The sequence below is a fragment of the Notolepis coatsorum genome (assembly GCF_963971535.1).
Source record: "Notolepis coatsorum genome assembly, chromosome: 13".
In the NCBI taxonomy this organism is placed as follows: domain Eukaryota; kingdom Metazoa; phylum Chordata; class Actinopteri; order Aulopiformes; family Paralepididae; genus Notolepis; species Notolepis coatsorum.
This window is the reverse complement of record NC_140177.1, coordinates 61740942-61754131: the sequence shown is the minus strand read 5'-3', so window position 1 is coordinate 61754131 and position 13190 is coordinate 61740942. Positions and strand designations below refer to the sequence as shown.

Below are 13190 nucleotides of genomic sequence, written 5' to 3'. Positions count from 1 at the left end.
AGGTTCTAGGGGGCGGGGATTGGGAGGGGGGCAGTTTACAACATTGTCTAACTTGATATTGTTTAAATTACTATGTAAACTAATGCTGTAAACGAAAAAAACACATAAACATATTGTTAAAAAAAAGGAGTAGATGTGCAATTCCCCCCCAGTGCCTAAATTACATTTCAGACTGCCAAATCCATAAAACCCATTTTCCATAATATGTTCCCTGTAAGGAACAGAGTAAACTAAAAATGTTGCATCTCAGGAATACACAGAGACTATCATGGAAAAGACGCGCAAATGGGAAGCAGGCTAAAACAGGGAGGAACATATAAACAGACCAATACATGTCAACAACAGCCACTTACCACCTCCCGTGTTCTCTGGCACAATGGTGTGTTTGACGAAGGCAACATCTCCAGCACGCTCAACTAGACATCTACAGTGATAAAACCAAACATTCAATATATAAGGAAGGTGATTAATTTCAAGCTGTACCAATGGGGTGAAAATAGAACAGTTGCAGTCTCTAAAATGAAAGGACTTTTACACAGGCGGAATCGTTAACACCGAGATTGCTGGACAACTCTTAAAGACCCATACCAGTATAGTGCACTGATAAGCCTACCTTGTACGAGCCAAGTTGGTTAGTCTCTCTTTCTGAAGTGTCACTGATCAAATGCAACATACAAGATAGATACAAGGTTCTAAGAAAAGTAGCTTCCATCACTATTCGATTCTGGTTGAGGATGGTCCGATCTCACTTAAAATATGTAAATAAAGTACTAATCGACCACAGGAAAAAGGTACGTATTGTACGTTATGTTATAGCTAGCCATAAGTAATATATTGACGTGTTTACAAAGATTTACAATGTGTATGTATTACAAATAAGTACATATACCGTATTACTAAATAAATGTATATTTAAATAATAAATTATAAAAACGTTTGAGCTCCCCTGCTGGGAAGCGAACCTGGGGCGCTCGTATGGGAGGCAAATCTACCTCTACCTCAAGACTACAGTACCGAGACACACTTTTCCAATAGCCTTGCCCAAACCTTAACCACACTTAAACTAACCATAACTGTCGAAGACAAACCCTAACTTTACATCTTAATCACAACAGCTAAACGTTAATACAAACCATCATCATAGTATTGCTGCGTTTGCATCAGAGTGGATGGGTGTCTTAGTCTAGTGGTGAGAGCACCTGGCCGTGACCACAATCATTGTTGGTTCGACTCCCGGTCGTGGTGTTTGTAAATGGTAAATGGCTGCATTTATATAGCGCTTTTTTTTTTTTTTTTTTTTTTATTTTTTTCCCCTCCATTTTCCTCCGATTTTCTCCCATCCCAATGTTAGTCGTATGCCAATTCCCAGTCCCTTCCTGGTCGCTGCGCACTTACCCCCCACAGTCAGATCATCTGGGAGAGTGGAGGCTATCACGTGCTTCCTCCGACACACGTCCAGCCAATCAACCGCTTCTTTTCACCTGGCAGCGCGGATTCTCATCGAGAGGGCGTAGCGTGTGGGAGGACCACACTATCCCCCTCAAGTCCTATCCGCGCTTAGCAGGCGCCCCGACCGAACTGTAGGAGTCGCTGTTTACAACGACCCGGACCCACCCCGCCAGCTTCTCCCACCCTCTAATACAGCCAATTGTATTAGTGCAGACGGCCAGCCAAGCTGGTGACAACCCCGGAGCTGTGAGCTGGATTCGAACAGGCGAATCCAGCTCACAGCTCCGGGGTTGGTGACGAACGCAATCTCCGCTCGGCCACCTAACCGCCTTATATAGCGCTTTTATCCAAAGCGCTTTACAATTTGTTCCTCACATTTTACCCATTCACTCACACATTGGTGCCGACCTGCTCATAGGGAGCAATTAGAGGTTAAGTGTCTTGCTCAAGGACACTTCGACATGCTGCCCGGGTGGAGTGGGAATCGAACCGGGAACCTACGGATTGCCAGACGACTGCTCTACCTCCCGAGCCACTGTCGCCCCATTTTTTTGGGGGACTTTTGCAGATACGAAACGTGAAAATATTAGTTATGGCTATAACATAACGTATGTTGTACCATTTTTCCTGTGGTCGATTAGTACTTTATTTACCTTTTCTGATGAGGCTGTGTTGTTCAGGCAGTCATGTCATTTTGGCTCAAGTCTCAACCAAGCCATTATAGTACTAGTGCCCCCTACCTGAAAGCCCCATTGTAGCCATAGTATTGCTCATGAGCAGTGGTTTTGCACTTGTCTCCATCCCCCACGTTTGCTCGACCACTGCCTTTGCAATTTGCACAGAATGGAGAGTTAATATCTGCTCCAGGGGCACAGCCACTAGCGAAGAAGTCACCTGAAGAAGAGACACACAAAGCAGTATGTATTGGTATCGTAAGAAAATCGTAAGAATATTAAGTTTGAATTGAGGAAATTAGTTAAAAACTTATATTTGTTCTTGAGATTGACAAATGTAACCCATTCCCACCGAGTGATGACACTGACTAACCATTTCAACAAAATTCAACTAGAATGAAAGCATGTCTCCATTCTTATTTCTTATTTTTTCGTGGTGAGACTTCACAGTTGTTTACGTTTGGATCACTACTTGGGCCTATAACGTTTCCTCTTATTTGTCGTCATTATTTCATAAAAAGGATCACGATTCATAATCAAAAATTAAAAAAAAACACCATATCATAACATACATATGTGCATGCTCAAACAGAAGAACTTGTAAGGGCAATTGCACTGGGTTTTATGTATCGCCAATAGGTGATTTATTTTCTTGTTCAGCCCATCTCTGGTTTACAATGCTTGAGAATTAAAAAGGTACAAGTGAAGGTTTAATACCTGTGTCCATTACTTACTGAAGACGCAGCTGCCAGTGTTACGATAGACATGGCCCATGGGGACGTTCCACCCTGCAGTTCTGCCAAATCCAGTGTGGCAGGACTTCTTGCCCTTCAGTTCATCCCAGGACTTTATTGTACCCTTCCTCACCACTGCTACAGCATAGTAAGAGGAGGATGCCACTGTGGAGGAAAAAGTCGATGGAATATAATGTATAAGGAAGAGGATCAGATACCTAGATTCATTCATCAGTCATTCATTTGGTAGAAACATCTTGATAACTAACTGTGAAGAGCTGATTGGTTCAATGTAAAAAATTAAATAAGACAGCTGCAAGCAGCCTTTTTCAGGAAAAATAAGTTGTTTGTTTGGCCTGATGGTGGCACTATGGAGTATGAAGAAATGTGGTCCGACATAATCCCAGGCCCATCCCAAACATACAATACAGTATACCTATGTGAAGTTTGATTGGTTCAACCAAACTGTTTTTGTTTTCCTGTTTGTGAACCTTACCAACGTCATGACTGTTTGTCATGGTCAGTCTGTTGAATAGCTTTAATAATAGACTGTTTGTCATGGTCAGTCTGTTGAATAGCTTTAATAATAGACTGTTTGTCATGGTCAGTCTGTTGAATAGCTTTAATAATATACTGTTTGTCATGGTCAGTCTGTTGAATAGCTTTAATAATATACTGTTTGTCATGGTCAGTCTGTTGAATAGCTTTAATAATAGACTGTTTGTCATGGTCAGTCTGTTGAATAGCTTTAATACTAGACTGTTTGTCATGGTCAGTCTGTTGAATAGCTTTAATAATAGGATTCCAAAGATGCCTCATGCTTATTTTGGTGGAGATTGGATGAAATGTGAAGAAGCAAGAAGAAGGAGCATGAGCAATCGATTTGGCTTGACCCAATGATTCTTATTTTCTCATTTTGATTCTAGGCTGGATGGTTCAGAAGTTATTGTCCAAAATGTAATAGAGCAACTATCTGGCCAATCCTTGCAATTCTTGTGGTCGGAGTAGTGGGGGGCATTTTGAACCCACCCAAACAGTTTAGTTGCTCTGGGACTTAACGGTTTCTGAGTTCCAGAAGAAAGGGAAGAAGAACAAGAACAAGAACAAGAACAAGAAGAAATACTTGGACCCCTAAAAAAAGACACTTAAGACAGTTGTACTTACCATTCGAGCGGCATAACTCTGTGGAAAGGTTGGATATATAAATCATGTTAATGTAGAAGACATGTAATGAAACCACAAGCTTGTACATGTCTGTTTCCGTGACATACAGCTACGGCTGTATTCAATACTTAAAATATTTGTATATGAATATTGAGTCAACAATCCAATGTGGCACACATGTTTTTTTTTTTCTTTTTTTTTTTTTTTTACTTATGGATGTGTAATCTTGTGGAGGTTTTACTTATGGATGTGAATATTGTTACTCAGTTGATAGAGTTGTACCCTTCCTGATGACCTGTCGTACAGAACTTGTAAATCGCTTTGGATAAAAGCGTCAGCTAAATGACTAAATGTAAATGTAATCCAGTGGAGGATTTACTTATGGATGTGTAATCCTGTGGAGGTTTTACTTATGGATGTGTAATCCTGTGGGGGTTTTACTTATGGATGTGTAATCCAGTGGAGGTTTTACTTATGGATGTGTAATCCAGTGGCGGTTTTACTTATGGATGTGTAATCCAGTGGAGGTTTTACTTATGGATGTGTAATCCAGTGGAGGTTTTACTTATGGATGTGTAATCCAGTGGAGGTTTTACTTATGGATGTGTAATCCAGTGGAGGTTTTACTTATGGATGTGTAATCCAGTGGAGGTTTTACTTATGGATGTGTAATCCAGTGGAGGTTTTCTGTGCAGTAGCAGATAAGGCTAGGCTATCCTAATAAGGACATCTATTTAGTATAACATAATAAATAATAAAAGGACAAGACCAGGGGTGCATTGCTCATGGGACGGGGTTGCACGCCGAGCAACCATCTTTTGTGAGCAGAAGTGTGTGAACGCACATGCACGGATGTGCGCGCATGCGCGTGCACTCAAGAACGCGCTGCACTCGACTCGTCGCGTGTACCTGGCTACCTTGCATAAGCATAACAATAGCGCATGGAATGCAACCCATTTCATGGCAATCACATTCACAGGTTTGGTGTGAACGGTGCTCTGCCTGAGTCAGACCACCGTTCACACCAAACCTGAGGGGAGGGGGCAGGGAGCTCTGTGTCTATTCCATCCTAGTATCCAACCATCCACTACACTACACAGTAAAATACTTATGCACAAAAGTAATTCCATGCAGCACTGCAGAATGTGAAAGGGGATTCAGCGCCATGAATCAAATTATCACCCCAACCCGCTCAAATGTAACTACAATTACATTTAAAACATTGTTTGTTTTTCCACCATATCTGTTGACAATATAATTTCTTTATATCTTGAAGGCTACATCCTGTGCGCACGCGAGGGAACATTTATGCGCATGCGCGCAACAATTTGTGTTCCTCTGTTGTCCTTTCTTTCTTAACCCTTTCATTACCACACTACATAAGGTTAACCTTTCACTGGGGGCGGCTAGGTGGTGTAGTGGGCAAGGCACTCGCCACCAGTGTGGAGACGCTAGGATTCGCGTGTTCGAATCCAGCTCTCCACATTGTTTTCAGTTTAGCTGGTCGTCCGCAGTAATACACATTGGCCGTATTACGGGGAGGGAAAACTGAAGGGTGGGGATCGAACGTTGTGAACAAGCGACTCCTACAAGTCGGTTGGTGCGCCTGCGCAGTAGAATCAGGAAGTGTCGGGGGCAGCGTGAGCCTCCCACGCGTTACTCCTCGACACTGAGAGATCGAGCTGCGCAGGTGAAAAGATGCGACTGCTGTTACCTCAAGTACCGGAGGGGACTTGTGCTATGTATGACTTAGTCCACATTGCAGCCGGCTTGTGGGAGGCAAGAAACAGCGTTCGTGACAGGGGAGGGTTGAATTGGATGATACGAAAATTGGGATGGGAGAAAATATAGAAAAATGGGAGAAAAAGTGGATAAAAAAAAAGGTTAACCTTTCACTACTGGTAGTGAAAGGGTTAACCTTCTATAGTGTGGTAGTGAAAGGGTTAATGTGTGCTCCTTCATGCATTCCTGACTGGGAGTTGGAGTGTTAACATATTGCTGAGCAAACAATCACCTACGTCTGTGAAAAGGAGAAGCTTCAAAAGGTAGTGGCCTAAATCATAAAGACATGAGCAATAGATAATGTTGAGATTTATTGGAATGGTCATCATTCCATATTGCAGGTTGCATACATTCACAGTATGCCCACTACTGCAAACAGTGTATCTAGCTAGATTCACTGACGGATTTCATAAAAAGTGACAGGGAGCTTCTGTGAAAATGTTGCATATTCAGATTTACAATGCTTTTGCAGACCATTAACTCATTGGCCGCCAACGATCAATATATGTGTGTTTGTCCGACAACCGTTGAACGGCAACCATATATACGTTATTTGATCGTTATTTTTTTTATTCGATATTTCTATTCATTACAGGCGCACAGACTCAGGGTTAACATGGGGAATCCACATGAGAATGTAAAAGTGCAATACCGGCCGCATCACGCTAGACAGCGGTATCAAGCACCCTTTCTTTTTTTTTCTTCTTTTTATTATCTTTATTAGCATTTCACAGCTTTTTCTGGCCATGCAGGACCGATAGAGGAGAGAGGGAGAACGGGAGGAGAGGTAGGGAAGACACACGGCAAATGGCCACCGGGACTGGGAAACTAACCCGGGGCGACCGCTTCGCGACTCAGCGCGCTATATGGTGTGCTACTGGGGCGCCCATCGAGCACCCTTTCTACCCTTGTATCTTTCTCTGTGGGATGGCCCCAGGTCTCCGGTTTCACTTTTCCTTGTCGACTGAGTGGAGCGGTTCTCCCGGTTCCATTGAAGCACGTCAAATATCTCCGATCCATATGTTGTGGTGAATTATGCCGTAGACAAAATGGACATTGGATATACCAAATGGCGATCAAACAATTGGAATATCATTTTTGGAATACTCCCGGCCACAGGTAAGGGCAATTTGACATACATTTTAGCTTGATCCTGCAATGCTTTCATACCGATCGGGCTGATAGCCGTTTTTAGTGTTCAATGCGAATGCCGTTACTGACAATCAAATAATCAGAAACGACCCCCCCTTTCATGCATTCATGATGGAACATAATAGCTATGATGTAGATTTGATTTCGGGATAATAGCGTGTACATGCAAGATATGGCAACGTCTATAGTGGAATCGACGTATAGGGCTTTAACTCCCCTAGACCGCTCTAAAACCATACTTATATTCACCACGGTATAACACAGGAACGTATGGATGGAAAAATGTATTCTTTCTCACATACTGAACGATAGATAGGTGATGTCAAATGGGCCATAGTATTGTATCCATAGCTATAATATAGAATATAGTTATAGCTCTACAAACAAGGTGACTCAGTCCTATATTTTAACGTGTGGCAATGTGACCACAGGGCGATGACTAAACCCCAGCGGCCAATGAGTTAACATGGATGTACACAAACACAGCACATGGTTATATAATGCAAAACATGCAGATGTTCTTTGTTTGAATAGGCCTGCCTATTGAATATTCAAATGGGAAAAAATAACATTTGGTACTATGCTGCACACAACCTCATACCTGCATCATACTGCTCCACCATAGCAGGAACCAGACCACACTTCCCAGCTGTATACACCTCTCCTCCATCCACTGCCATGGCATCAGCCTGTTTACTCTAGGGGGGGGCACAGGAAAATTAAGATTAGACATCACACGGTCTGCTTACTTCCACCTATGCAACATCAATCGGCTCCGCCCCTCACTTACACCTACCAGCACCGCTACTTGTTCACGCCCTGGTCACATCCCACCTGGATTACTGTAACTCTCTCCTCATTGGTCTCCCACACAAGTACCTCTATAAACTCCAACTGGTCCAAAACTCAGGAGTGGAGCCTGCATTGTCACTAGAACTCCCTCCACCAACCACATCACTCCTATTCTCCACCAACTTCACTGGCTGCCTGTTAAGTCACACACTGACTACAAAGTATTACTACTCACCTTCAAGGCCCTCCATAACCTAGCCCCTCCTTATCTCACAGAACTTCTCCAGTCCTACACTCCCTCTCGGTCACTCAGATCCTCCTCTTCCTTCCAACTTATCACTCCCCCTTCCCGTCTGACTACCATGGGATCCAGAGCCTTCTCCCGCTGTGCCCCCCACCTCTGGAATTCCCTACCACAAGACATCCGTGCAATAGATAACCTCCCCACCTTTGTTTCCCCTCTCAAAACAGATGTTCATTCTGGCATATTCACTTTAATTTTAAGTTATTTTAATAATTTTTTTACCTACTTTTTCTCCTCCTTTTTCTGTGATTTTTTCTCCCATCCCAATTTCCTCTCGTGCCAATTCTCCATCCCCTGTCCTGATTGTTGCTCGCATGTGCCCCCCACTGGCCGGTCGTAGGGAGGATAGAAGCCCATCACATGTCCCCTCCGATACATGTGGAGGCAGCCAGTCACTTCTTTTCACCTGCCAGCGACTCTCATTGGCGAGGTGTAACGTGTGGGAGGCTCACACTGCCCCCGCCATCTCCTGTCTTTGCTGTGCAGGCGCCCTGACCGACCTGTAGGAGTCGCTGTTTACAACGACCAGATTACCACCCATCGACTCCCCTCCCGCTGACTCTGCCAATTAAGTCAGTATGACGGCCGGCAAAAGCCGGAGGCAACGCTGACAGCCGGATTCGAGACCGGTGTCTCTTGCGTTGGTGACGAGCGCAATGTCCGCTGCGCCACCCAGCCGCCTAATTTTACGTTTCTTATAACTGCTCCCCTATGTGTAACTCTGTAATATTGTGTTTTTACTGTGTGTAATTGTATTTGTTTTTAACCCTGTACGGCAGGGGTGTCAAACTCGTGGCCCGCGGGCCAATTGCGGCCCGCTGGATGATATTTTGCGGCCCCCTAATTGAAATAAAAGTAAAAAAAAATATATATATATATATATATATATTTTTAACCCATTCTCCGCCAATCACGTGTTAATCACACATTTATGCCTATATCTCACATTCTATGAAATACTGCAGAAAACGATAACGATTTTTTGATCCACTTTTTCTCCCATTTTCTATATTTTTCTCCCATCCCAATTTCGTATCATCCAATTCAACCCTCCCCTGTCACGGACGCTGTTTCTTGCCTCCCACAAGCCGGCTGCAATGTGGACTAAGTCATACATAGCACAAGTCCCCTCCGGTACTTGAGGTAACAGCAGTCGCATCTTTTCACCTGCGCAGCTCGATCTCTCAGTGGCGAGGAGTAACGCGTGGGAGGCTCACGCTGCCCCCGACACTTCCTGATTCTACTGCGCAGGCGCACCAACCGACCTGTAGGAGTCGCTGTCCACAACGGCCAATGTGTATTAGTACGGACGACCAGCTAAACTGAAAGCAAATGTGGAGCGCTGGGCTCGAACTGACGAGCCCAGCGTCTCCATCATTTCGTGGCGAGCGCCTTGCCCACTACGCCATGTGGCGATAAAAACATATTTATACTCAGACGGTATTTTAGTATGAATGTGTGAATGAAAAAGTAAAACGTTCCTACATCCTGAACGATAGATAATTGATGTTGAATGGGCCATAGTAATGTCAATTTAGCAATACAATTTAAAAAGTTATAGCCCTGCAAAGAAGGTGAACATCTCCATAGACAAATAGCACTGGCAGAGGATGGTTTAGGATGATCAAAGTGGTGGCAGAGAATGGTTTAATGTTGTGGGACTTGTACAGCACTTTGTTCAACTTTGTCAGTGCTGTAAAGTTTAAACCTTTTTAAATCTTAGACAAACAAAACACTTTGCTTTCATGAAATATTGTAAGCCGTCATTTGAGGCTTTATAAAAGCAGCACAATGAACACAAATCTGTCAGTGCCGAGTCCGACCTCATCTTAAATAACAAACAGCATTGCTTGTTGTAGTTAACCCATTCTCCGCCAAAATCGCTGTTCAGCGTTATTGCCCGCCATGCGTTGTCTGCCAATATCGCTGTACAGCGTGTTTCAAGTTCATATTTCATATTTTCGTCATGGAATTCATATTTCACCCACGGAGCCTTGTCATATGCTGCGGGAGCCATCACAACTCTGCAACGCTTCAATACTGCCACCTGGTGGCTGATCGGCGAGTTGCAACCGGAAGTCGATCTCTTGGGTTCCCGGTGCGTCTCACTATTCCATAACTCAATAATCCACATGATTTGGGCGTATATTAGTATTATACAAACCGGAACTGGATCGCATCGATCCACATCACATAACTGGGAGCTGTTTGCTCCACTCTCATCGCCCATCGCTACGAGGAAGCTGCCGTGAGTTTCAGCGTTTTTCTTTATCATTTTCGATACAAACTGCTCTGATCTATATATCACCCATACTACATAAATCATTTAACGTCGGTCACGGAATTATAAACGACCCCCCCCCCCCCTCCGTTCACCCGCGGATGATCAGTCATAACGCTTAGGACCATGTACAGTTGACATTTTTAATATAACGTTGATCGTATCAAACGGCATTTGATAATCTAATATATGCATTTATGTCTATATCTCACGTTCTAGGAAATACTGCAGAAAACGATAAAAACATATTTATACTCTAGACGGTATTTTCGTATGAATGTGTGAATGAAAAAGTAAAATGTTCCTACATCCTGAACGATAGCTAATCGATGTTGAATGGGCCATAGTAATGTCAATTTAGCAATACAATTAAAAAAGTTATAGCCCTGCAAAGAAGGTGAACATCTCCATAGACTTATAGTACTGGCAGAGAATGGTTTAGGATGATCAAAGTGGTGGCAGAGAATGGGTTAACAAAGAGAGGCAGAGTTGATTTTGAAAATAAAAATAAAAATCATATATATATATAATGTTTGATGCGGCCCAGCCTCACCCAGACTCTACCTCCAGCGGCCCCCAGGTAAATTGAGTTTGAGACCCCTGCTGTACGGCGACCTTGGGTGCTTTGAAAGGCACCTTTAAATAAAATGCATTATTATTATTGGAAATGTTTACCCCACAAAATGGACAAAAAGATGATAAAGCAAGGTTTTCTACATGTTTTACCATAATCTTCTTGAGACATTCTTCCACTGTTGCGGCTCTCTCTCCTAAGATGGGAGTTAGTCCGTCACTGTCAACGTTCTCAGGGGTGTCGCTCCACGTGTCACACTTTCTGGTCTCAGCCTCACCCACACAACACCATCGAATGGCAGTTGATGGGGTTCCTATGGTCGGCTCTGGAAAGCAAAGTCAAAGACACAGTTATGAAGTATGGGGCTGTGCAATATGGGGGCAGCATTAGCCTAAAAGGTTAGAGAAGTGGCTTGTGACCGGAAGGTAGTGTTGTCACGATACTGGAATTTCGAACTTCGATACGATACCTTGAAAAGTATCGATTTTCGATACCACAGGGAAAAAGATTCGATCTTAAAATGTAAATTTATTTATTATTATAATTATTTTTATAAATGTTGCTTTTGTTGCTGGTTGATACTCCTCAGCTTCTCTCTGGTACTATAAGAGAAGATAAATATAACACTTTTAAAACCCTTTGTTTATCTTTAGATCACACATTTAAAAATAACTGTTCATCTCACTTCAATCATTTTTATTGCAGAACATGGTATTTTCTCAAGCAGACAGATGTAAGCACTGTAATCTGTGTTGCATGTACCTGACGAACTGATAAGTGTTTGTATTACAGTCATATTCTGACTTAACTGAGTGCACATGTGTGTGTGGACTACTGTACTATTACAGGTATTGAAATGAACAATGCAACTTCCTTATCCATTTTTTCTTTTTCTTTAATTTTTTTTTATGAATAATTCAATATCGATATTTAGGGAAATGAGTATTGAAACCGTTTAAAATATTCAGAATCTATATGTATCGATTTTTCGATATTTTTTACAACACTAGAAGGTACCCAACTTGATCCCTGGACCAGAATCTAAATCTGGGCTGGGGAACTGAATGATCCTTGACAACTGCCACTGAACTGCCCATGAGCAAGCCATCCAACTGCTCCAGTGGAGCTGCTTAGAATCAGAATCAGAAAGGTCTTTATTACCAAGTAGTTTTCACATAAAAGGAATTTGATTTGGTTGTTTTTGGTGCGACATTAACGGACAGACAATTACGGTAGAATAAAGTAAGAAGGTGGAATAAAATAAGATGGAATATAAACTAAATAAAAAATAGAAGCACAATAGACTATAATATAATTATAAGATAGAAATAGGCCAGGGCTGTACAATTGTGCACGATCAAGTGGTCAAGTCTATACACTAATTAGAATAGAAATAACAATACAGTGAACAACACCACACAGTGTGTAGCAGGGTGTTGCTGAAAAATAGCTGAAAAGTGCTCAGTAAATCTTCCCTGGGTAAATAAAGTTTAAAGGCCTGGGCCCTCATTTATCAACGTTGCGTACGCACAGATATGTGCGTAACGCGTGCGTACGATCATTTCTAAGCAAAGTGTGGGACTTATCAATTTGAACTTGTGCTTGACTTTGTGCGTATATTTACGCACAGCTCAGGGCATGCGTACCTGGCTCCCGGCGGTAGAATATGGATACTGCAGACGGACGGCATATGCTCTCATCAGTTTCATGCATTAGTTTCAACGCGGAAATAAGCTTTCGTTCATTAGTTTGACTGACGTGTTCTGTATGACCCCCGTAATTCATTATAGTTAATTGTAAAATAGCAACAGTAATTGTAATTATGGTCAAAACCCTATAAATAGCATTTTGAATAATAGGTATTTCCTTCTGAATGAATGCAGCATGGTTTATATATAGCGTTATCGGAATATATGGGGTGTACTGACTGCGCTCAGCGTAACTCAACTCGTTATTACCTTGCGCACAGATTGCAGAAATACGGGAACGTTTTGATTATATTTAAAAGGCTTTGCCATTGTTAAACGTAATAAGTGGAATTTCGAAGCTGTAAGCAGAATACAAGTCATATGAACACCCACAATATAGTGTTCTTCCCCCTTCCTACTGTATAAGAAAGCAACGAGAACAGAGGTTATTTGTTGAGTTTATGTGTATACAAAACCCTTGCAATAAATGTGTCTTAAATGAATGAAAAGAATACATGCTCTGGATACAGAGCATATATCGTGTGGGTGATATGACTTGTATTCTGCTTACAGAATTCCACGTATTTAGTTTTACA

At 42.4% G+C, this 13190-nt stretch overlaps 1 protein-coding gene across 1 annotated transcript in view; it reads right to left on the bottom strand.

The window, feature by feature from the left end:
- tfa (transferrin-a) overlaps positions 1-13190 on the bottom strand; it is a gene marked incomplete at its 5' end in the record, with an annotated part of 48125 nt that overhangs the window by 19740 nt on the left and 15195 nt on the right. Inside the window, 6 exons of the mRNA XM_084327678.1 lie at positions 354-424; positions 2190-2343; positions 2858-3022; positions 4022-4039; positions 7557-7653; positions 11059-11231. Of these exons, the coding sequence (XP_084183804.1) occupies positions 354-424; positions 2190-2343; positions 2858-3022; positions 4022-4039; positions 7557-7653; positions 11059-11231 (678 nt within the window). The remainder of the gene's footprint in view (positions 1-353; positions 425-2189; positions 2344-2857; positions 3023-4021; positions 4040-7556; positions 7654-11058; positions 11232-13190) is intronic.